Source organism: Haliaeetus albicilla, chromosome 4, assembly GCF_947461875.1.
Source record: "Haliaeetus albicilla chromosome 4, bHalAlb1.1, whole genome shotgun sequence".
Lineage (NCBI taxonomy): Eukaryota > Metazoa > Chordata > Aves > Accipitriformes > Accipitridae > Haliaeetus > Haliaeetus albicilla.
In genome coordinates, this window is record NC_091486.1 from 9,291,834 (window position 1) to 9,317,380 (window position 25,547).

The 25,547-nt window shown below is 40.1% G+C and overlaps 1 protein-coding gene across 3 annotated transcripts in view; it reads right to left on the bottom strand.

The window, feature by feature from the left end:
• SLC35F5 (solute carrier family 35 member F5) overlaps positions 1 to 14,023 on the bottom strand; it is a 40,728-nt gene extending 26,705 nt beyond the window's left edge. The window contains exons 1-5 of one of the 3 annotated variants that reach the window (XM_069780859.1): positions 13,929 to 14,023; positions 11,051 to 11,121; positions 8,799 to 8,880; positions 4,697 to 4,838; positions 2,249 to 2,392 (exon numbers count right to left, since the gene is read on the bottom strand). In XM_069780859.1, coding sequence (XP_069636960.1) covers positions 2,249 to 2,392; positions 4,697 to 4,831 — 279 coding nt within the window. In that variant the 5' untranslated portion in view covers positions 4,832 to 4,838; positions 8,799 to 8,880; positions 11,051 to 11,121; positions 13,929 to 14,023. Of the gene's footprint in view, positions 1 to 2,248; positions 2,393 to 4,696; positions 4,839 to 8,798; positions 8,881 to 11,050; positions 11,122 to 13,327; positions 13,705 to 13,928 lie in introns of those variants that run through there. The other 2 variants (XM_069780861.1, XM_069780860.1) reach the window with 2 other exon arrangements.
• Between the last annotated feature and the right edge of the window lie 11,524 nt (positions 14,024 to 25,547).

A 25,547-nucleotide genomic window follows, 5' to 3' on the forward strand; every position in this document is an offset into this window, starting at 1 on the left:
ATTTTAAAGACATTTGTAATAATATACAGTTGAATATTTAACTAAACTCCTGGGGGGGGGGGTATCTTCTAACTGTACACTACAGTCCTGTCTCTGCGCTGTTCTTTTGAAATATGCTGTGCTGGTTTTGGCTGGGATGGAGTTAATTTCTTCATAGTAGCTAGCATGGGGCTATGTTTTGGATTTGTGCTGGAAACAGTGTTGATAATTCAGGGACGTTTTAGCTATTGCTGAGCAGTGCTTACACAGACCCAAGGACTTTTCTGCTTCTCACCCCACTCCACCAGTGAGGAGGCTGGGGGGGGCACAAGAAGTTGGGAGGGGACACAGCCGGGACAGCTGACCCCAACTGACCCAAGGGATATCCCAGACCGTAGGACGTCATGCTCAGCATATAAAGCTGGGGGAAGGAGGAAGGGGGGACGGTCAGAGTGATGGCGTTTGTCTTCCCAAGTCACCGTCAGGCGTGACAGAGCCCTGCTGTCCTAGAGATGGCTGAACACCTGCCTGCCCATGGGAAGTGCTGAATGAATTCCTTGGTTTGTTTTGCTTGCATTTGCAGCTTTTGCTTTACCTATTCAACTGTCTTTATCTCAACCCATGATTTTTCTCATTTTTACTCTTCCGATTCTCTCCCCCATCCCACTGTGTAGGGACTGAGCAAGTGGCTGTGTGCCGCTTACCTGCCAGCTGGGGTTAAACCAAGACACATGCTAATATCAAAAGTAATGGCTATTTCCTACAAATTACTGAAAAATTACTTTTTATAGGGTTAAAAAGAAAAAATAATGAGATTCCAGTAGTGGTGCCAGAGTGCCACACACAAAATGTGACAGACTGAGCAGTCTTACTCTTTGCTGTCCAGTTCATATGAGTTCATATTATCTCTTTCTTTGACATAGCACTGCACAAGATTCAGTTGGTCAATATAACCACCACAATTCCCACTAAGTAATAGCCCCTTATTCTACTCATCTGCTGAGATTAATACATCTGTTCAGTACAATTGCTCTATACAGCTAATCATCCTTTAGTGCTTTCATCATCTTTATTTGTCATTACTGCCAGTAAAGAATCTGTAAATTCTGTTTATTTCCCAATTATCTTATGAAGATCCTGAATGGCATCAAGTCTAACATGTGCCATACTATGCACAGACACTTGGTATTAAAGGCTGATCTAGCGAAAATTATTTCAAGATATCAGCCAAATCTACATGTTTTATGTGTTTAACACAATTTTTTTTTTTTTTTTAAACAAAAGGTTTAGTTGTTTGGGTTTCGGCTTTTGGGGGCTTTTTTGTGGTGTTTTGGTTTTTTTTAAAATAAAAATAATTTGGCTTAATGTCATGTAACACTTCAATTCCAGTATGTTACGCCTACAACTGTCGCTATCAGTGAAGTCTAATATATCCAGAAGAACTGAAGTCAGTTCCTTTCATACAAGCTATTTTCTATAAAGACATGTTGATTAACAGCATGTTCTTGGATCACATTTTCTGTTATTTTAATGTGAGATTAATATCAGGCCACATGCCTTACTGCTTCCTGAGTCCTGCTGTTCAGCATTCTGAAACACTGGCACAGAACAAGCGCTCTTCCCAGCATCTCTAAATTTCCTTGGAAAAAAGTACATATTTCTGTAATATGACAATAATTTTAGACTCTAGCACAAACTATGCCTAGTTCTAGAATGGGCAACAGAAGGTCACTCATGCATAAAGGCTGTAAGAATACAATATTAACAACAACAAAAACATAATTCTACCATCTTTCCTAAATGTAACTTCAAAAATCTCAAAACCTCTTAGCAAACAGCTCACAGTTCTACCAGAGACAAAAAGAGCCAGTAATAAAAATCAACTACAATACTGATTCCAACTGATTCCATTGGTTACAGGGAACTAACAGCCAACTGTGGTGAGGCTCATAAGCTCTTCTTAGAAAGAATTATCCTCTGCAACTCTCCAAGATAAAATACCAGGCGAGATGTGCCAATGGTCTGGCTCATTAGAGCATTTCTTATGATTCCTGATACATTTCATATTGATTTTTCCTTTCTTTTCTTCCTCTCACAAGGCCACTATTATGATTGCCACGTCTTCCTGTGCCATGAATCAGTTTATACTTGCTTTTCTGAAAGCACTACTTCACAAACATGTAAACTTTGCTTTTCTCTAGTCCTATTTTAAGTTTTTCTATACAAACTTCCACAAATACCAAAACATTTACAGAGTTAAAATACTTACAAAAGTTGCATGCCTTCCACGAAACCCACGAGTACACTGTTGCCTCCATGGTTTCCAAACAATAAATCCCAAGAGGTACAGAACAAACATGGATGTTTTTGCAAACGTACTGAAAAAAGGTTTGTTGTACTTCGTAAAAACATACTGTGGAAAGAAAATAATTGCAGTATCCAAAATTACCAATTAGGTGAGAATTCACAAAAAGAATGAACAGGTTTAAGTATATAGTCCAGAACAGTCAGGTTCACAAAATGACAGTGCTGTAAGTATTGGCATGTATGACCAAAAGACACAAGTGGCCATACCTATTCTGGGGGTACCCTCTCCTAAGCTATCCTAAATGCCGACAAGAAGGCACTGAGCCATTTTGTAAGATACAATGGCACCGGAGAAAAGCTACTTATTACTTGTATCTAACCAAGCAACTTAATGATATGCCACCGTGATGGGTTGACCCTGGCTGGACGCCAGGTGCCCACCAAAGCCGTTCTATCACTCCCCCATCCTCAGCTGGACAGGGGAGAGAAAAATATAACAAAAAACTTGCGGGTCGAGATAAGGACAGGAGAGATCATTCACTAATTACCATCACGGGCGAAACAGACTCAGCTTAGGGAAAATTAGCTCAATTTATTACAAATCAGCCAGAGTAAGGTAAATGAGAAATAAAACGAAATCTCAGAACACCTTCCCTCCACCCCTCCCTTCTTCCCGGGCACAACTTCACTCCCGGATTTCTCCACCAAGCCCCCCCAGCGGCACAAGGGGGACAGGGATGGGGTTTACGGTCATCACATGTTATTTTCTGCCGCTTCACCTCCTCAGGGGGAGGGCTCATCACACTCTTCCCCTGCTCCAGCGTGGGGTCCCACCCACGGGAGACAGTCCTCCACGAACTTTCTCCAACGTGGGCCATTCCCACGGGCTGCAGTTCTTCACGAACTGCTCCAGCATGGGTCCTTTCCACGGTGTGCAGTCCTTCAGGAGCACACTGCTCCAGCGTGGGTCCCCCACGGGGTCACAAGTCCTGCCAGAAACCCTGCTCCGTGGGGTCCTCTCTCCACAGATCCGCAGGTCCTGCCAGGAACCTGCTCCAGCGCAGGGTTCCCACGGGGTCACAGCCTCCTTCGGGAACCCACCTGCTCCGGCGTGGGGTCCTCCACGGGCTGCAGGTGGATATCTGCCCCACCATGGACCTCCCTGGACTGCAGGGGGACAGCCTGCCTCACCAGGGTCTTCACCACGGGCTGCAGGGGAATCTTCGCTCCGGCGCCTGGAGCATCTCCTCCCCCTCCTTCTTCACTGACCTTGGTGTCCGCAGGCTTGTTTCTCTTACATGTTCTCACTCCTCTCTCCGGTGGCTATTTTCTCCCCGTCCCAACTTTTTTTTCCTTCTTAAAAATGTTATCACAGAGGCGTTACCACTATCACTGATTGGCTCGGCCTTGGCCAGCGGCGGGTCCGTCTTAGAGCCGGCTGGTATAGGCTCGCTCTCTCTCGAACACAGGGGAAGCTTCCAGCAGCTTCTTACAGGAGCCACCCCTGTAACCCCCCCCGCTACCAAAACCTTGCCACATAAAACCAATACAGCCACTGACCTCAAGTAGGACTGAAAATACATTTATATACAAATATTTCCTAAATGAAAGACCCATTTTATAAGCAATAGCAGAGTTATCACAAATTAGAGAAGATTACTTTGTTTAAGTAACATTCCAGTATCAATAGTGATCCCACCAGCTCACTGGAAAAAACGTTTTATTAATATAATAGCATGTTAAGCACAAACATTTTTATATGCTTAGTTTTGAAACTGATATAGAACATAATAACTTAATGACAGTTCAGAAACGTGAATTTGACAAGAATTTATTAAAAACTCTATTTCCATTGCTAAAGCTCTGCTCTAAATCCTAAAACTTAAGATAAAGTAAATACCAGATCAGTTTCAAGATGGTGAATATATGAACTAGATTATGACAAACTTGTCTGCAATTATAGGGCTTAAACTCCATGACCCGAGTCCTTTGATCCCAGACTTCTAGATGTTCTGAGCTATAAAATCTATCCTACCACCTAGCCTGCAATGTTACAGCTCATTTACTGCTTCTTGGGAAATATATGGGCATTATTTTAATCAATATGGCAATAAACAAAATGAACTCCCTAATTACAGTACATAGTTATGAGCTTTTGTTGTTTAATTTGAAAGTCATCTGTAATACCTTCTGTCTTGAAAGCAAGAGTCACCGAGTAGAGCTTGTTTGTAACTTTTTGTGGATACAGGTTAGTTCACTAACCCAAAGGGTATCATCTTCCCCGTACTGAAAAGGTGGTTAAACATTATACTAGAACACTCATCGAGTGTTTGAGTGACTATGTTTCTGCTGCATCTTTCTCTTACATAGGCTTTTATTTTCCTTTTAAGATGCATGGAACAATACTTACAGAAGTGAGTTCTGAAGAGGCAACCCATATCACGTCAACGAGGAGAAGAATGACAATTCCTAGAGCCATTCGCCTACGCTGAGTGGATGAACTGCTCTGGGAGCTCATTCGGTTCATGATAAAAACCCACACCATTTGTAACCTATTCAAGATTGATAAAGACATAAAACCCAAAAGATTACAAACAGTGACAAAAAAAAAAAAAGCAGCCCAAAACCAAACCAAACAGTGGGGACAAGTGTTTCATGTATATGAAGCAGACCCAATATGCCAGGGAACACGTGCTTGTCTGTTAAAAAGCAGATCTTTGCCAGATCTGGCATGAGATTTTCCGATACATTGGGGCAATTAGAAAGTAAATATTGACTTTTCAAGAATTTATCAAATTTTCTACCACTAAGTAAGCAAAAGTAGGTAAAACATACAATACCTTTTTGGAATTTCTATGCTACGAATTCTGCAAAATTTCAAACCACTACGTTTTGGTAAATTCAGATACTCTAAGCCAACAGCATAAATTAGTTTGATGTGTTGCGTCAAATACAATTCTACTAAAGGTCGTCAGAAACATGTTTAAACTTAAGCATTCAACAAACATTTCCAAAGACATAGCAACACATTTGGGTAAATCATGATCCCTTAATGCATAAAGTGATTGTGAACTTTCAAAATCAGATTACACATGCACTTGAACTCTAAAGATTTGTATAACTATTTGGTAATTTATGAAATACAGGCATGCACCAATTCTAGTGAAAACCTGTCAAACTAAGAGTAAGCATACAATATACGCAACAGAAAGCTTTGCCTATTGCAAAAAACGCAAAACATTGATAATGATTTTGACTGTGGCCTGGTATGTTACGCATCAGAATAATAAATTCAGAACACTTCATATTCTGAGAAATCAAAACTACAGCAGTAAGCTAGCTTTAAGCTTGCCATCTAGTACAAAAGTCATGCAGACTTGCCAGAAATTACAGCATAAACAAGTTCAGATTTTGACACATACAAACCTAATTTCCTTTTCCTATACACACCTCACAGCTCCTAGAAGTCTTTGTTCAAGGTAATAATAGAAAGGTGTCAATTTAAGCAATTCTAGTGAATTATCAGAAAAGCACTGCTGGGTTTAATACTTATAGCCAACTGCTTTTACATACTGGAAGAGTAGAGTACACCGCTCAACAGAAAATTCTGAAGATATGGCTTGAGCTGCAAAAATTAATATTAGGAAGGAGACTATCTGCAGTTAAAACATTAACATTTATGCAGGAGATGAGTACTACAGCAGTGTGTAAATAGATCATGACCAACCATTTTTCCTTTTCCTTCAGTAGGCAGAGTACTTCTGCTTTATTCAATCCACAGAGCAAACACAAGAGAACAGAACTGATATTGTTTGGGTTGGCCAAAAAAGTGGTACATTGTGATTTTTAGAGGGCTCGACTTTGCACAACTTGCACTAAAAATAAGTATTAACATTACTGAAAACACTAAAGTTATGTTAAAAGCTCACTAAAGTACTTTCCAAAAAATAAGAAAGCAAGGCAAACAAGCTTTTTAAAAATGTTTCTTGTGTTTTAACTCAAAAAAATTACAAGATCCACTGGACCTACTGCAAACAAGTGCTAATCATGAGCATACCAGACCTACATGGTCTTATATCCACTAGTGCTACTAGAAGGGGATTCAGATTTGTGATACAGCTTTACGACTGCCCATTAGAAGACCTAAATTTAGGAAAACCTTCAATTTTATTATTAAAAAGCTTCAAATACAAGTGACAGAGACTGATGTCTCATTCATCGGTCTACTTGTATTAAAATTTTTTACATACTCTAATGAACCTCAGTAAGATATGTATATGGTAGTTCTATGATTAACACTAACTCATTTATGTAGGAATTAAGAGTTAATTCGCTACAGATTACATAACATATCTTGCTATTTATCATCATAAACTCAAACACTCACTATATTTGAGAGAACTCCTCAAGGAACTGAAATCTAATTCACCTTTACGGAGCAACTCCTGACTCTCCCATTAAATAGAGGTGATATGCTTTGCTAATACAGTTCAGTAAATTTAAATTATACTTTGTCTTTCCCACACATGTCAACATACAAACATGTACTGTCTTTTAATTATTTACAAATTATTTATGAAAGAGACAGTGCCACAATGTCTTCAGTGGCTACATGTTTTTTTTCCAGACTAGCCTATTCCTCAGATTAATGATTTAAATGCCTAGATATGCACAAGTGCATTTGCGATCACTACACCATTTCCTGCCTTTGACTCATGCATCTCCTTTGCAATACAGCCTCTGCCATGTTCAGATCTTGACACTTCTTGCTTCATTTCTCAAGGGGCTTCTTTCCAAAGAAAAATCAACAGGCAGAGTTCCTGAAGTATAATTATACCACTAGATCTATGCTGATGTATTCCATGTGTGGGCATCAGTTCAGGATAATTATTCTGCTTTTCTGATAAAATGGTGGCATTGACAAAAGAAAGTAGAAGTCTGTAAGTAAGGAGGGGCAAAGTTATGAAAGACTCAGCAAGGAATTGCAGTTCTTATTTGATATGGAATAAAGGAGAAAACATTTGTTCTCAAAAAGAGAATAAATAGGGATATTATCTTAAACTTGAGTTAAGCTAACAGAAAGGTTTTCATGCTTGAAAGCTTATAAGTGTTTTTCCATTTTTTTTATGAATTGGTCTAATACATACTACATATTACACTCTACCAACTTTGCCTTCATTTTATTATGACTAATAGCCTACAAGCCATTATATTAAGTTACATTATATACAGCCTACAAATTGCTCATGTGTTCGCACAACATGCAGCAAAAATGGAAGCTGGGCATAAAAGAGTTCCAAAGGAGCTAGAAGGAGGAAATCTCATTCCTTGTCAGGCTACCGCACAGCACATTGTCAGGTATTGGAACAGGTTGCCCAGGGAAGTGGTTGAGTCACCATCCCTGGAAGTATTCAAAAAGCATGTAGACAAGGCACTTCAGGACATGGTTTAGTGGGCATGGTTGGACTTGATGATCTTAAAGGTCTTTTCCAACCTAAATGATTCTATGATTCTATGAACAGTGGTAAGGTATACCAGAAATGGAAGCCACTCCAGCCTTCGACCAGTTACATGCTGCAGGTAGGAGGGGGAGAGGCAGCTGGAGACAGGAAGGAATTGCAGTAGCCTGATCAATTTGACATCTCTACATCAGATGCTCGCATCCCTAGCTCTTCCGTCCTCACCACGAACTGCTTCAAAGCATATAGCACATATACACTGTGTGTAGAGATCATGCAGATATTGTGCACATTCTGTAGTTGCTTAATATTGTACTGAACTTGTCTACATTAGGCTTGTACAAATCCCTTGCTTTAAGATCCCTCAGCAGGATGGAAATAATGGATGATAGAATATCTAGAACTTCTTAGATAAGAGGTTACATATGAAGTTATTCAGAGTGTAAGTACACATTGTACCATTTCTTTTCTACCTATGATAAGTAGATTTTAAAATTCTAATTAAGGAGCCCATATTTATGTCTTGAAGTTAAAGTTTTTTATATGTTACAGTAATAGCAGCTATTACTTTCTCATCTGACTACAAAGTGTCTGTTTAACATTTCTGTGTGCCTAATATAGCCCTTTGCTTGGTTCTTCCATAACAAGGAAAAAAAACTTAACAAGAAAGGGTGACAACAAAGTCTTCATCATGCAGCATGATACACCTTCAAGCTAGTAGCCGAGTAGAAAAATTACAAAGCAGCAATACTAAAATGCCTGTAATGTTCAGCAGAAAAACAGAACCCTATTGAAACTCATATATTAAGTTTTAGGACAGAATTAAAGCCTGTAAAACTTCACAGAGAATGCAAAGACAGATAGAAACTACTACTTTGAGAAGTTTTAGACAAGACACATTATCCCATTTATTAACAAAGTACCAGTATTCATGAACTTGTAATGAGATACAATTCCACACATTTCTTTATATTTGGCTTCTGTACACTGATGGCAACATGCTCTGATAAAAATGAACACAGAAAGAACAAGATTTACTTTTCTCATACATACCTTCCACAATAACTGTAAAAAAAACAAACAAAAAATGCTGACTAACAAACTTCACACATCATGTCAAAGTGAAGATAATCTCCTAAAAAAGAAAAAAAAAAAAAGCAAAGTTTGAAAAATTGTGCGTGTGTGTATACTATGCACTTATCTTTGCAAAACATTTTCTAAAATTCCAAGTTCCACAAGTGTCTGCCGCAGCTCAAGTCCTAAATGTTGGGGACATACAGATATAGAACCTTATGAATTGGTCCACATCAAAAATGCTAGCCGGACAGCACTGATATTTCAAAGAACATGATCCCTTCCTTATTAATTGAACATAAGAGGTTCACATGAGAAAGAAGAACCCGATGATGTTAAGTTCTAACTTTTTAAGCTATGCAGAGAAAGGCCCTGTTTCTTAACCCAACATTCCTAGGGAAAGAATTTAAACATTAGAATTAGGAAGGTAGTGGAAAAGCATATAGGCTTTTGGACCTTAAAATAATCTAGAAAGATAAGACACCTCCATGCTATTTCTTATGGAAGCCCAGTATCTTTCCTTAATTTGATACAGCATTATTACTGTATCAAAAAAAAGAAAAGAAAACCACAACACCTTTACATAAAACTTTCTTTTTTATTTTAAATTCAGATCCTATAAAGACATTCAATAAAATCCACTTTAGAATTGTTATATAGGGAAAGAAACATTATACATAAAGGACTTCGGAAAAAATGTTATACTAGACCCATCAGAAGCCCATCTAATCTGCAACTCTGCAAATCCAGATGTTGGCAAGTATATGGCGCTCCAAGAGAAGGCACAACAAAACTGGAACTGACAACCAAGAATAATAAAGCTGTAAGTTTTATTGCCTGGAAGCACTGGAGTTTTTTCTTTTCTTATTCATGTGAAACCTTGCTAAGCTCTGTTTTACAGATATCCTGTATCAACAGGAGCCATACCCTATATTAATGAGTCACAAATTAGCACACAGAATAGAGGTAACAGTAAGGACAAAACTAAATGTTTACCCTAAATTTTGCCTTTGATTACCTGTCAATCATGGCTGAAAGTTTATAAACTGTGAATAGGAGGCAAAAGTTAAACTGATGCTTTTCATCTACTGCAAATTAGATTAAGAGGTAGACTATAAAGACGGACCACATAAGCCTGTGATTCAGCCCCCACTGAACTCATCAAGACTTACACACCGCTTAGCATCCAGCAAGTTCAACCCCTTTACCACACAGTTTACCAAATCACTCTAGCTGGTTAAAAAAAAAATAAATTGAAGATGTAGTTTTAAGACACAGGCATGTGGTTGTCCATCTTCTCTACCACAAAGCCTACGCTCGCTGTAGATCCTGAACACCTATTTAGTTCAGTACCCTCACATACAAACAGTAGCTGCTGGTCGTATTTTTCTTACACTACCAACCTAATTAGAGATTAAGATCAGTATCTCAGATAACCAAAACTTAAACCAGAAGACTTTTATCCATACAAAGCTCGAACAGTTTGTGCATGCCTAATTTATGCTCCCAAAAGAACTGAATATAACAATAACAAATACAATTAGAAAGCAAAAAAGATGCTTAAAAATTCTTCCCTCCATGCACACTAAACCAAGTATCACTAAGAGAAAGATACTATTCAGTTGCTTACTTTCAGCCCCCACTTAATCCATATTAGCTATACTCAAGTAACCAGGTGCAGAACTTGCACCTAAATTCGGTTATTACGCAAGACATATACCTCACCCTCTATCAGCATGCAAGATCTGGTGTGGGCTGTAATCCTGACTGAGGCTGATCACAGAGAACCCTGTTTAATGCTTATTACCAATAATTAACCCATTTCAGAATAAGGATAAAAGTTTAGCATATTAATATAACATCTGACACCTCAAATGAGAACTGTACAAGACACTTCTCTCTAAGAACATGGTTTTATCCTTAAACATTTAATTCATCAAGTACACAGAGTTATGATAAATTCAAGACATACAGGCTGAAACAGAAATTATGGTTTAAAAGTAAATGCCATTTTCTACTCTATTAAATACAATAGAAAGTTCAGCATATGTTTGCCTTTTGCTTCCATTATTAGGAAATAAATATGCTTTCCACATGGTGTAACTTTAATATTCCAGTTGAAATATGACATTTGAAGGAATATTCATTTAAAAGGCACTTCTTAATATCATTATAATTTTCAGCAAATAGCACGGAGATCTTTTTAAGTCTTTTTTTTTTATTTTATTTACCATTTTAACAGTGTTAGAGTTGGTGCTGTCATCTTGCAGAACCATTTTTCAGCCAGTTACATGAAGATCTTCTGAAAAAAACCATGAAAAAATATACTTAACTTTTCTTGTCATTACACTATTTTGTTTTTAAAATGTTATGGCATCCTAAATCACTTAAGCTGAGTCACCACTTTAATTTATGATATAGAAAAAAGATAAAAATTGGTCTCACTATGTAGTCTACAGTGTATGTTCACGTAGCTGATTACACTAAAGTCAACAGGCTCAATAGCCTGTCCAACTGTAGTGTTCTGAACATGCAATAAGTGACTTCTGAGGACAGGATGTATAACTCCACCATTGATACTTAATGCACAGTCTTATTTCTATTAGCACTAAGTGTTTCTTTGTGCAGATTATTACTTTTTTCATATTAAAAGTTCCACCCTAAAAGAGGAAATCATATGAAGTTCGCAAAATATGAAATAGCTTTCATTGTGTTGACAGTTAGGGAAGAGAACATTAAAAGAACTGCCAAACCATTGCAAAACAGGAGTATTCCTTCTAACTGATCTATGAAGAAAATACACACACTCCAAAAAAAACTATGTAATAACAAGAATAACAAGAGACCCAGAACAGCACCTCAGTCACAAACCATGATGCAAGCAACTCAACTTGAAATTCTTCCTTGTATTTACTCAAGATTATTTCATACACAATTTGAAAGACAACATATCAAGATAAGGTTTGCACACAGAAGAAATGGTTTTAGTTTTTCCAGTTATACCGGCTGCTCCAATAATACAAGTTCTGGGATACAACCCCTCCCCCCCTTAATATGTAATGTCATCAGGTGACTCTCATTTCGTATTTGATTACTTTCGAGATAAGATAAAGAGAGACACTGCTTGGACTCTAACAAGCAAAAAGCTGAAAGTAAACTGACAGACATTTTACACCCATCCTTCTAAATCTGGAAATGTGCATTAAAGACACGTTAATTTAACACAACTTTGACCTCCACTCAACTTCCAAGGGTTATCATAGGATAAGAGCAAAAGCAAGAATATTCAGAAGACATGGAAAGGTGAGCCCTATGCAACATGACAATGATATTCACTACAGCCCTGTAATCTTTACTCAGGGAAAGTTTCCTGTAGAATCTGTAGAATATAGTGAAGCAAACGACACAAAAAAAGAAACTGAGGCGAAGCTTTTCAAGCCAGTACTGAGTACTGCAAGTAGAGATCACTGTTCCTAGCTAAATAAAAAGTTATACAAGACCAAAGGTTGCACAGAAAACACATTAATTTTAGTACCAAAATAAGAGAATTTAGCTTAGCATAAAGGGATGTTTTAGGGATCCGGCAGTGCACAATATAAGTCATACTAACACACTTGAAAAAGTTTCCTATTCAGCACTTACTCAAAATTCATGAAACAAAGTTTCAAACAAAGTTTCTTATATAGGAGTAGTAATGCAGAATATTAATCTATTGCATACTTCAGAGTCTTTACCAGCTACCACAGTAACCACATACTTCTCAGGTCCATTCACACAGCACCCCAGCATGAGTACCTTGTTGGACATGAACATCTATGACCACATCCAGCTAGAAACATAGTAGTTTCAGGTTAGCAAAGTGAAAGTTGACAAGTGGAACTGACATTGACCTCCTTCTTGTGCTCTCCCAATAGGATTAGAAGAAAGAACTTCATGTCAAGCTGCCAATGTCTCTAAGCGTTACCATGTACACAGCAATCTCTTAGCCACCAGCAGCTATACATTTAATATTAGCTAAGAATTACAAGTGACATCCTACATCCACATGCTACCCATCTGATCTTGTCTAGTGCAAGATCTAAACATATCATGCTTTGTCACGGGATAAACAGCCCCAGATCTCTGATAAGAACAAGCACAGCAGCCTTCAAAACTATGAGTCACTCTTGCATCTGAAAGCCGAGCCTTCCAGGCACGCTAGAAATCGGCAAAATCACCGCATTCAGAAACGTGCTTTCAGAGTGCATGGGGTCTTCTCCTTCCTTCTCGCTGACGGGTATCTTTGGGGAAAAGCAGCAGCGACACAGAAGAGAAACTAATCAGTAAATCTCCTTAACACACTCAGAAAAAAGTGGATGCCTGAGGAGAAAGAAATATGGCTCAAGCCCTGGGGATGACAGAGGAGGAAGAACGAGTATCCGTCCTGCACTCGCACGTAAAACAAACACTGGAGATCGGGGGGGAGGGGGGGGCAGAGAGACGCGGCCCAAGCCGGGGGAAGCACGAACCTCCTCGCACCGCAGGCGGGACACGACAGAGAACTCGTCACCTGCCAGCTCTCTCCCGGGAAAGCGGAATCCCTCCACACACATCCCCTCCTTCCCCGGGCAGGGCGGGCACCCTCGGCTGACAGGCGGGGAGAGGAAAGCGCTCTCTCCGACACCGCCGGCACAAACGTGCGTGGGACGGGGCCGAGGTCCGGCAGAGGGACCGGAGGGGGCGACACACGCTGCCTCCGACCACCGCCGGACGCCGGCAAGGGCCGGCGGGAGACGGGTCACACACACGGGCGCACGGCCGCGGCACTCCCCGGCCCGCCACGGGCAGGCGCGGCCCACCCGCCCACGCGCGACGTGAGGGGGCAAAGTTCCCCTCCCGAAGCGAGGCGGGGCCCGGTCTCGTCCCGTCCCGTCCGTCCCCCCCGCCCCCCTCAGCCCTGCGGGCCGGGGACGGGGCGGGCGAGGCCTCCTGCCCGCGACACCCCCGGCGACAGCTGACAGGCGCGGCGGGGCTGAGGGGGCAGCAGCCGGCGGAACCCGCGGCCCGCCTCCCGCCGCGCACAGCCGCTTGGGGCTCGCCGCTGCCCCGTCCCAGCGACGGCGGCGGTACCTGAGGCCGCGAAGGGGCCCGGAGCTCCGTCCGGCGGCGGCACCGCCCGCTTCGCTTCCCTTCCCTCCCCTCCCCTCCCTCCCCGCCCGCCCTCTAAGATGGTGGCGTGCGCGAGCGGCGGCGGCTGCTGCGCCGAGAATCCATCCCCGAGGCCGTGAGCGAGCGCCGGCCCCGCCCCGCCCGCAGGTCGGCCCCATCGAGCCGCTCGGCCAGCCGCTCGCCACCCCTGCCGGCCGCCCCCCGTCCCTCAGCGGGCGTGGAGGGCGGCGGGTGTTCCCGCTCGGCGGCCTGGCACCGGAGAGCGGGGTCGTTTGGGGTTTTTTTTTTTTTTGGGGGGGGGGGGGGCTGCCTCTCCCTGCCCATCCCTTCTGTCCGTTCAGACACGGAGCCGAAAGGTTTCGGCGCGCAAAGGCCTGAGGTGCCGGTGCCCGCGCTGCGGCGTAGCCGGCCGCCGGCCCCTCGGGGACGGGCAGCGGGCAGGGCCGCGGGACGCAGCTTTCCGTCAGGGCTGACTTTCTTCAAAAGCCGGAGCCGGGCTCGGGTCCGGAGGGGTGGCAGCGGAGGGCCCCGCCCGGCACAGGCGGCCGGAGGCGGCGGGGGGGCGGCGGGCGCTCTCCTGAGCGGCGGGAGTGAGGAACGCGGAGCCGCTGCTTCTTCTGGGCGAGACGGCGCCAGCGGGCTGGGCGTAAAGGGTGGCGAACGCGGGGTTTTGCTCGTATGGTCAGAAGCACGGGTGGGTCATCGCCCTGCGGCCGGGGAGTTCCGCCTCGGCTGCGGGGAGCGGTGCTGCTGCTGAGCGCCGGCTGTTCCGTCCGGGCTGGCCGTCTTTAACGAGAGAACGGGTAGAGTCGGTCTGACGGAGGAGAGCTGCCTTCGGACAGGCGAGCCGTGACCTAGCATTTGTACAGGCTTTTTCAAAGCCGCGAGGTTAAGCGGGTCAAAAAAAGAAACCAAAAGATGGAGGAACAGAGAAGGCAGAGGAAGGGAGCCCGAACTGAAGAACTGGAGATGGAGAAGTGGGATGGAGCTTGAAACTAGTCCGTCAAAAAGAAGGAAGGAGTAAAAACCAAAGTGAGCAAGACCCTTGAGAAATGTCCTAAAATGCACAGGCGGTGGAATCTTTGTTTCACGGTTACCGTAATCTTTACGCTCTGTGATACAAAATCTCACAGGACCGGGAGTTAGTGGCAACTAATTAAATTCTCGAAATAGATGTCTGCTTCGCTTTCAACACACTTTTAATAGCATAAAAAAAAAGTGAAATTGTATAGACGTGTAAGCTACATTAAAGCAAAGTTACCTTAAATTTAATTTTGAGATGCATAAGTTACTGACTAACCAAGCTGTAAAAGGAGATATTAGGCAAAGTTGAAATCTACAAAAAAAAAGTGGGTAAAATAAACTAGCATAGGCTTAGATGAAATGACAAAATCAGGTTCTGGTCTTGTTTGTGTTGGTTTTGTAGTCCACTTTCCTTCCTTGTAGTCCGTGTTGATTAGTATTTATGAATTGAGCTCATAATACCAACCTAAAGATAACCAATGGTCTGTGTAATGTGTTGCAGATTATTCAGTAAATGCATCTTTTTGCAAAATTCAACTCTTACCATATTTTGGGAATTTTAGAGTAAAAACTGCTAGGAAATAATAGTAAGCGATCTATACAGATGAGTGGAAAGGTAAATGATATTTAATTGTAATTAGGTGATACATACGATATAGCTGTGAAATTAAGTGCTATTCACACTTGCAAACTGTTGCAATAAAACATGATATTTAACCCTTCCTACAAGTTCGCGACTGAAGAGATCCATTATCTCTCATATAAAAATGTTATGTCTTATCATCATATGTCTGGATGAGTGTTACTGTTGGACTTGAATTATTTCCTGTATATAAATAAAAGTTACTTCTTGAAAAGAAAAACTGTTTAAGAACTTTTAGTCTGAAACTGGTTTGGGTTTTTTTTTTGTGAGCCTTCATTTCTTGATATAGCTGTATTTTTATTTGCATATAGTAGCACTAAAAGACTTCCAACAAGCTTGATGCCTCATAAAACTGGTTGTTAGAAGTAGTAAGATACAGTCCCTACCCTGAAGCATTTATAGTCTAAATGACACAAGGAAATGTGGTGAATTATGGTCTTGGTTCAAACTGTCTTTTTTGGATGTATTCTGAGTATATATTATAAATGATACTGTATTGATTTGTTGTGCTTCTGTCCTCATTGTCTTCTGCCTTGAAGCCAAAATTGCCAAAATATGCAATACATACTTTATACTTTACTTTTTTTAAATTTTTACTTTACAACTTTGGAAAGAGATTTTAGGTAAAATTAATTTCTTAGACAAAACTGCTGGAAAATAGCAGTCCTCTTGAAATGGTGCTTTCTGTGGAATTTGGAGGAGCTGAAAATTATATAAAATGTAATTACAAAAATGTGTATAACTCTCACAGCATTTAATTTTCTTAGATCTTGCACATCTAGGTATTTATACTGAGATTCAGTAAACTTACATGGCTTATCCAAGATCAGTTAGTTAATAAGCAGCAAAACATGAGAAGACAACCAGAGTTGTGACTACAGTACTCTGACAGAGAAACTAAACATGATACTTTTTTATAGCTAATAGTGCTTTTACTAACTAATATCTTGAAAATAATTATGCATAATTTATATTAAAATTGAGTGAATGTTTTATATTTAAAAAAAAGCTGCATGTGTTCTTGTGAACAGGGAGAATAAATAAGGCAACAGGGAAGGTGCAGATTCTCAGCTGCTTCTGTCTTACCTGATCACACAGTGATAGAAAAGCTCTGGAAAAGGAGAATTCACCTCTGAGACCTAGCATAATAAAGCTCAGCTTGGTTTGCTGCCCCTGCCAAGTGCTGTCCCACAGTGAGTGGCAGTAGCTGGTGCTAGGGATAGCAAAATACCTGGAGATGCACAGATTTTTATATCTTTTTTTTTTTTCCCTTCAGTCTCCTTTGACAGTGGAAAGCACATGAAATCCCAGCTGTGAATTAAAACCATCTTTCTGAGTGTAGCTCCACAAGTCCTCTCTTGCATGTGAGTTTTCTTCTTTATTTTTTATAAGGCTGTGCAGCTTGCATCTCAGTGCGGTCACACAGTTAAATCCAACTTGTTAGTGGTTTGATTTTAAACATTTTGACTGAGGCAGGCAAACGGGAGAAAACTCCAGTTTTTGAGGTGGAGTGCCAGGCTTCTCTTTGTCACAGGATGAGGCACTTATGCAGTGGTTCCTGAGGCATTTGAAGAAAAATGGGTCAACATTGTCAGAAGCCCAGAAGTTTGTACTTTTCACACTTAGAAATATCACAGGAGTCCTGTATTTTTAGCTCTTGACTAAGTAATTTACTTCCTATTGTAAAAGTTCACATTATGATCTTGTGTCTTCTCCAAAAGAAACTATTATAAGAATGATTTCTTTCCCCCTTTTTTTTACTGTTCCTTTTTTAGGAATTAGAGTTTCAGTAATCGTGTAATAAAACTATATCTATCTTGCAGTTATACACATATTGTGTATTTATTTTTCTTGCTGTGAATATTTTAGTTACATGAATAGCACTTCTATAGGCAAAGCAAAATTATATCTACTTCCCAGCAGCACTGTAATATTTTCATAAGAGAAAACATCCTCAATTTTATTTTACACACCTGCTACATTGCACTTATAAAGAAAATCTGAATTTAGTTTCTGCTCATGTATGTTCTACTTAGGAGGACATAATAGCTGATTTGGATGAAATAGATCAGATCCCAAGAAGGAAATTTAATACTCTGTAGGTCCCATAATAGATCTCTACAAAGGAATCGAATCTACTTATTTTAGAGAAATGCTTCCTTCGGAAGGATTTGGATCAGATCTTTGATGATCAAGGTACTTATGTTGATGAACAAGACAAAGCAGCAGAAGAAACTCTTAAAATTTAAACTGACAAACTCAGTTTTGATCAACTTCTGTCCTCCTTAGGGGAAGGATGTATTCTAACTGTTCAGGACTAGACTTGGCATAGGATGCATGACAGCACAGTTTTCCCCTGTTCTGTTAGGTTAGACCAAAAGTTCATATAGCTCAGAATTGTGTCTCCACAATGACTCGCAATGGATGCCTGGGAAAAGGGTAGTGGAAACAAGGCACTTGCAGGGTAGTTGTTTCTATGGTTCATCCTTGTAGTTTTTAGAAATAAATGGTTTACAGGATCCTTATCTGGAATTCAGCCAATATATTTAATAGCTCTTGATGGACCTATGGACTTGTCTAAGCCCACCTGTGAACCCAGTTGTACTGTAAAACATTAGCTGTAAAGGATTTATTTAGGTAGAGTCTTGTGGAGTAAAAGAAAATGCTTTGCCCACTGGTTAATAATCTTACCACATAACTTGTAATAGTTATTCCACTTCACCTTCTTTGCACCATTTGAGTTTTAATGTGTCTTATAGTTATCTTCAATTGTCCTTGAGGGGTCCTTGCATCCCAAGTCCCACTTTGCATGAAGCCATTCGTGATGGAAGGGATGGTTCTATTGCTCAACTATCTTCACTGCTTTCCCCTGCTCGCAATCCAATTCTTGAGATGCTGAAATGAAAACATCGAAATTTGGGTATATTATGACTCAGACTGTGATTGATAGTTACAATTTCCGTTTTGTTCTCAGTCCTCTTTTGTGTATTTACAAACATTTTTTATTTTTGACCCTTGCTGAGCTGTTACACAGCTGTTTTCTTCACTGTTTTACCTTATGACAAGGCTCTAAGAAACTCGAATGCTTAAAAGTATTATTTTGAATAAAATTTATGCTGATTTCTATGAAAATTACCAGTACTTACAGAAAAAAATGTTATGCTGAAGATGTATTAGAAGCAAAAACCACAAATATTTTTGCCATATAGCTTTTTATCAACTACTACTTTTAATAGCTGTAGAAAATGAACTAGAATCAAGAGTTTTTTCTGCTTCCTACTGAACGTTACTTGCAAATTTTAGCTAGTAATAAGATTACAGATTAGTAAAAACAACTCATTTGAGAAACTTGTCATCACCCATTTCAGTCTTTTTACTTTGCTGATTTATAATAGTAAAGAAAACAGGAATCTTAATTGGCAATGGGATTTCCCAGACTGAAAATGACTAAATTGCTATCACTAAATTATTTTCAGTAGATTAACTATGATCATAATTTATTAAAAAAAGACAATTTAAAAAACCATTTGGAAGCCTATCCAAGCAAAACAAAAAGTAAATGGAAAGTAAACCTTCAGAAGTGTTCCAAATTACAAAATTACCATGCCACTGAGAAAAACCATATGCAGGAGGGGACCACATGCATAACCTTCATGCGTGTTGACAAGTAGAGAGTCATTTGAATGCTGTAGCTAGGAGAAATGCGTGTGTGAGCACAAGTACCTGTTCTGTCTGGAGATGCAATCCAAAAAAACAAATAGGCCTTAACATAGAGTCAAATGTAATTTTTACTTACACTGAATATTACCATAAAAGCAACTTTCTAAAGGTCAAGTCAGGCAGTTTTCCCAGCACAAGGCTGAACAGTTGGAACTGCATGTAATCTGACCCTGTATGTTCAGGAGAACACAGAACAGATTTTGATATTTGTGCTTTTTGCACATTCCTGTATGAATAATCCCAATGATTCACTAAGGCTCGTTGCAACATAAGGTACTATTCAAAGTTAATTGCAGTATTGCCCAATATGGTAATAGTTAACTGATCCCTTGCTGGGCATGCGTAATATTCAAGATAAGTCAGGTATACTCATAAGAAGGGCCTAAATCAAAGGAACAAATGTCCTCTATGATGAGAAACATACTGTGTATATATAGGTTCTACACATAGAGCACACAACTGGATTAAACTGGAAGTTATTCTGCAGGGAAATACAGGAGGGAAAGTTTCTGGTTTTTACGTCTTGTAACGTTAACAAGTACCTTGTTACAATGTTAACAAGTCTTTTCAATGCAGATGCTCTTAAACTGCACCAAAAAATGAAAGTTTATCAGATGAAAAATTGCACTGGCAGAGCTACTGATTTGGGGCTTTGCCAGTGCATTGTTTTTCAGATAGTAAGGTTTCAAAATATATTGTCCTTAAGGGTCAAGTTAGTTGTCTTGTTAGGATGGGACCCCAACTTGAAAAGGCATGTAGTGCTCCAAATAGGTATTTAAATGCCATTATTCTTACAATAAGGGCTAACATAATTCATGTAATCTGTTTGTCTATAAGATTTTGCCTGATTTATGTATTCATTAGTATTGTTTGCCACAGTGTTTGCTTTTAGTAGTTTTTCAAAGAGGTAGAGTGAGTGAAACGCTTGGATAAAATGTTTCTGTTAGTTTTAATATATTTCTGATACTAGATATGTGAGGAGCACATTCTTACAAATTGACTGTAGTCTTCTTCAAAGACATGCATATAACCCTTACAGTGGCTGACACAGCACTGTAGAATTGCAAAACAGCTTTTATACTTTTTGATGATCCATTAAGGTATTATTTCAGGAAAATATCCTACAGTCTTTCAGCAGGACAAGCAAGAAACCCCAACTTTACAGAAATGAGTTAACAGTTTCTTTCTCTATATGTTATCAAACAGACTGAATAAACCTAGTGTGAAGGTACCCAGCATTCAGAAATAGTGTTTTGAAATTGTTTCCATTTTTTATGCATGCAGCATTGTCACTAGGAAGAGATTTATTTATTTATTTATCTATTAAGGAACACAGTATTTTTTTCTACTGTTGACTCGTTTCTAATAATTCATGCATTTTAACAAGGAACTTGGGCTCCAGATAGCTGTGATAATTGAAAAAGATACTGCACAAGCTGTTCATTCCTATCCCCCAGCGCTGCTGGAGGAAGCATGTTCCTTATTCGGCTAGAGAGAACATTCCTCATCCTGCTAGAAAGAAGGCAGCCAAATTATTTAACCCATCAGAGAGGATATTTTTAGTTATGTCTCATTTTGTCTGGAGACAATTAGGGAGTGCTTATTCATGCTTCTGCCAATAGAACTGTGGATGCTATAATATCCAGCTGATTGGAAAGGCTGGTACCATTTTCAAGCAGCACACTGCTGCTTCCAGAGAAGGACATCTGTCTATGTGAGTTCCAATTTCTCCTCCTAGTTCTCCTCTCCTTCCTGCATTATCTTGAAGTAAGTACAATAAGAGTAATATGGCACAATGACCGTAGTTGTGATATAGTAGCCTTTAACATTGTCTTCTAAAAGCTAATCCAAGGAATCAACAGTTTGGATCAATGGAAGAGAATGTATTTTTTTCAAAAGTCACAAAACAAGGAAAAACCCCAACAGGTATAATACACGTGTTTCTAAACAATCCTCTTATGAAAAGCCATTTAGAGTGAGAGGTCAAATATTAGCAGCAAAACCCTCTCAAAGGTTGGTTAACATCTGTTAAAGACTGAACAAGTGTCTCAGAACAGAAACTAATTTGTTTACCTGTCATACATTCATTGCTTGCAGTTTCAAATGTTTGAATAGCTCAAAAATCCATGGTGCCGTTGCATGCTCTATGACTCTTCATGCTACTACTTTTGTGAAATGACCCACTTAGGGTCATCTTGATCCTCTGTTCTAAGTGTTGATGATCTGGCGCTTTTCTTGCTCTTATACTTGCCACTTTTTTAAGGCTTGGTTTTACCCCAGTGAGCTTCAGCGCTCTGCCGGAAGCCTCACCAGTTACAGATACCTGCAATGGCTGCTAAACTGCAAACTAGTGACATGCTGATTTGATTTAGCACATGGATGACATCTTTGAATAAAAAATAAAAGATCACTAAAATAAAAATGGTGGTTTTACATATGTTTGCAAGTTATCTTGGGTTTTACTCAAATTAATGGTGCATGACATGGTGAACATGAAAGTTGATGCCTAAAGTACAACTGCTAAGGCAGGTCAGATACTTACAGCTGTGATTGATTTAGGTTCTCAGTTCTGTTGAAGTATACAATAAGTCATACAAAAAAGGTAGCAATACACATTTGTTCCAGCCAAGAAAGTAAATAGGTACAACTGAGAACACATAATACTGTTTCGATTACACAAGAAAGCACAGATTTTCTGATCATGGCCAAGCTATGTATTACTGTTACTTCGCTCCCAGGTGTGACCGTGTGGAGCCTGTGCAGTATGGATACAACACAAAGGCAGAGGTTTGTATCCTGCTTTGCTGTTATAGGAATCCTGCTGCCATCGTCCTGCTAATTCACTACAGAAGCTTTATAAAGGAACAAGATGTATTTGTTATGAGAAAGCACAGAATAGCAACATAAAGATAAACAATTTTAAATGGAAAAGCAAGCTGTGAATAGGAATGCAGTGCTTCTCTGGACAGCATGACTTTTGCAGATTTTGTCTCTGCCCAGAACATCAAGTTCCTATTTAAGTCATCACAGTTTTAGTCAAATTCTTCCTTTATATTCTCTAGATTTATCTTTTGACACACATTTTGCCATTGTTCCTAGCAAATATAATGGGCAATGGTGGTGATATCATCGTAATAGTCCAAGGATATAAACAAGCCCCAGTTTATAAGTTTCTCTCTCTCCTTACATAACTTGTTTTAGTGTACAAAGAATCATAATTTTTTTTTAAATTTGTTATTTAAAAAAATAAATATGGTTGGACTAATTATATTTTGGAAGTTAATGGTTTTAGTTGCTCTAAGTCACAACTCTTGGAGAGTAGCCACGTCAAATGAGATCCTGGTAATTTGCCATGACTTCACCATGTGCAGCTCCATGAAATTACATGCCTCCCATATGGCTGTTGCTATAGCTATGCCAAAATCAACCAATAACACTATAATTTTGCTTGTGGCCCTTCCTGGAAGAAATCTACATACAACTTTTATCAGGGTAGATAAAACGTTTTCTTCCTTGGCTCTCTGTAGTATTCCACCAACTATTGGTAAAACTTATTTATATTGAAACACTCAGAAGATGATGGTTAAATGATCAAGCAATGTACTTTATAATAAATACTTACATTAAAGTGAATATTGTCTAACGGGTAACCTAGACCTGATTTTCCTTGGCTGTTTCTCTAGCTTTCATTGTCAGCTATATCTGGGCTTAAGGGATGTTCATTGCGATGTACTGGATATTAACCTGCCTTTAAATTCAGTTTATACCAACCTAAATGGCAACATGCTGACCAGGGCAAGACTGGATTCTCAGCCATCATGGGCATTTCCCAAATCCCTTCTGTGAGAGACTAAAAGAGTTAATGTCTCAAACATTGTGGTGGGGCAAGTTCTGCTTAAAGACAAACCCTGCACAGCAAGGAACCAAGGTGAAAAGCCCATCAGCTCAGACACCAGCAACAGGAGGGGGAGGGCGTGCTGGAGGGTGCCAGCTCCCTGTTCTGATAAGCTGTTCTGATATAAAGATCAAACAATGGCCGTGTCTGCAGGGAAGGAGAAGTTACTCCACAAACAACCCCCAAGCCCAAAGGCTCACAAACTGCTCATTAACCTGATGAGTTCGGGTGCCCAACCGAAGGAGGGGCAAGGATGATAAAAGGACACAAACTGAAGCCCCAGGTGCACAAGCCCACCGGGACTGGACCCCTCGGCTGACTGAACCAACGCTAGACCCAGGACCGGTGAAATCTTTCTCTCTTCCTTTCTCTCTCTCTGTCTTCTTCTCTCTTTCCTTTTCCTTTTCCACAATCCCTGCACCTCATCTGTTTCAAGATATAAACCGTTGACCAAGTCTGAGACTAAGAGTAGATCCAGCCGCCCCTGGGCCCTTCTCTGAGGAGGAGTCTAGAAAGCAAGGGGGTCTGCTCTGAACCTCCTGACTCAACAGGAGGGATCTCCTTATTCGCTGAATCAATGTCTATGGTTACCACAGGTTACCAGGTTTACTGAGGTAGTTTCAAGACATAAACCATTGACCAAGACTGAGACTAAGAGTGGATCCAGCCACCCCTAGACCCTTCTCTGAGGAGGAGTCTGGAAAGCAAGGGGGTCTGCTCTGAACCTTGTGACTCAACTTTATTCCCTGAATTGATGTATATGGTTACCCTGGGTTACACAGTTTACAGAAGTAGTCTTATGCCAATTCCTGTTGTGAGAAAACCCTGCCACCTACTACCATGCCTCCCCAGTTCAGCTTGCTTCTGTCATGAATAAAATCTTTAACTGATCATTTGGTGTCATTTCACCTTAATTTAGCCCGAGTGACCTTCGAATTAAACATGACTCCCTGGTCTGTCCAGTCTGGGTCGTGACACCTTCTCCCCTGCAACTTCTACTTCCTTTTGTTTTTTCTTGTTCCTTGCACTTTACTGTGCTTCCCAGGCCTTGATCTATATATGGATTCACAGAGTTCTTTCTGCATGCTCAAGGGCAGGCTATTAACTGCATGAAAACGATCCAGAATGAGCAGGATGTTGAAAAGCTTCCCACATAGCTTAGCAAGTGATTTGTAATGCTTTTATCTAGGTATGCACTTGTTCAGGCTGAAGGACTTGTGAAATTTTAATATGTAGTATTGCTGGAGCTAGTAAATCATACCTCCATCACAGAAAAGTTTGGAGCCCCAAGACTTATTTATATAAAAATTGTGGAAAGTTGTCTGAAAATTCCCTCCATCCGAGTCGAACTGTTAGACTGCTCCTGTATTTACTTGTTGACTAATAGAAATACTTTCCTTCTGAACTTTTATCTTCTCATACCTTATGCATTTGTATTAATCTGCATTCTCTTGTTTTATATTTACATTGTAAACTGCCTGGAGGCAGACAGCAACAGAAGGAGGATGCTCTGCAATGGTAATTACTTCTGTTATCATGGATATTCAGGAAAAGATCACCTGCAACCCAACTGTGTTTATAAAAGCTGGACTGTGATGCATCTTAGAATGATGATATTGCTGGATTATGTGTGCTGTATAGGATGGTACCAGATAAAGGCAATTTAGGGTTTTATTCACTCCCATTCCATTGAGAACATGCAAAGACACTGCCTCTACACATTAGAAATTTGATTTCTGCTACACCCTGAAACAGTGAAAAGCTTTGCATAAGTTTGGAACTGAGATCTGGCCAAATGAGGATAAAAAGATTCAGAAGATTACACTATGAAAACAGACTAGGCTTTTCCTACTGTTCCTGTACTGAAGAAGTAAGGAAGGGTTGGAAAACATCTGAATGCAAGAAAGTTTTGAAATATATCAATCAGCACTGCAATCCTGCTGGATCTAGCTGAATTTTAGCTTTATAAGCTCGATTTTGTAATTTGAGTACAAGACTTCTACACTAAAAATATCCATCAGGATAATCTAGATGTCAATGCATGAAACTACAAAGGGTCTATTGAGGAAGCAGTATGGAAATTTAGATTGATCTATTTGAATTTTGATGAGTAATACGCCAAACTTGTGTTTATGGTACAACAACGTGAGATAATATTGCTTAAAGAGGAATCTTGCACCTTCATTTTATTTGACTGATGCCTGGGTCCACAGCCATCTGAAAAACTGCATCTGGCAAGACTAATAAAATGAAACATGAGATCTCATGGCCAGGGAGTTCAGTCTTTCAACTCCTTCCC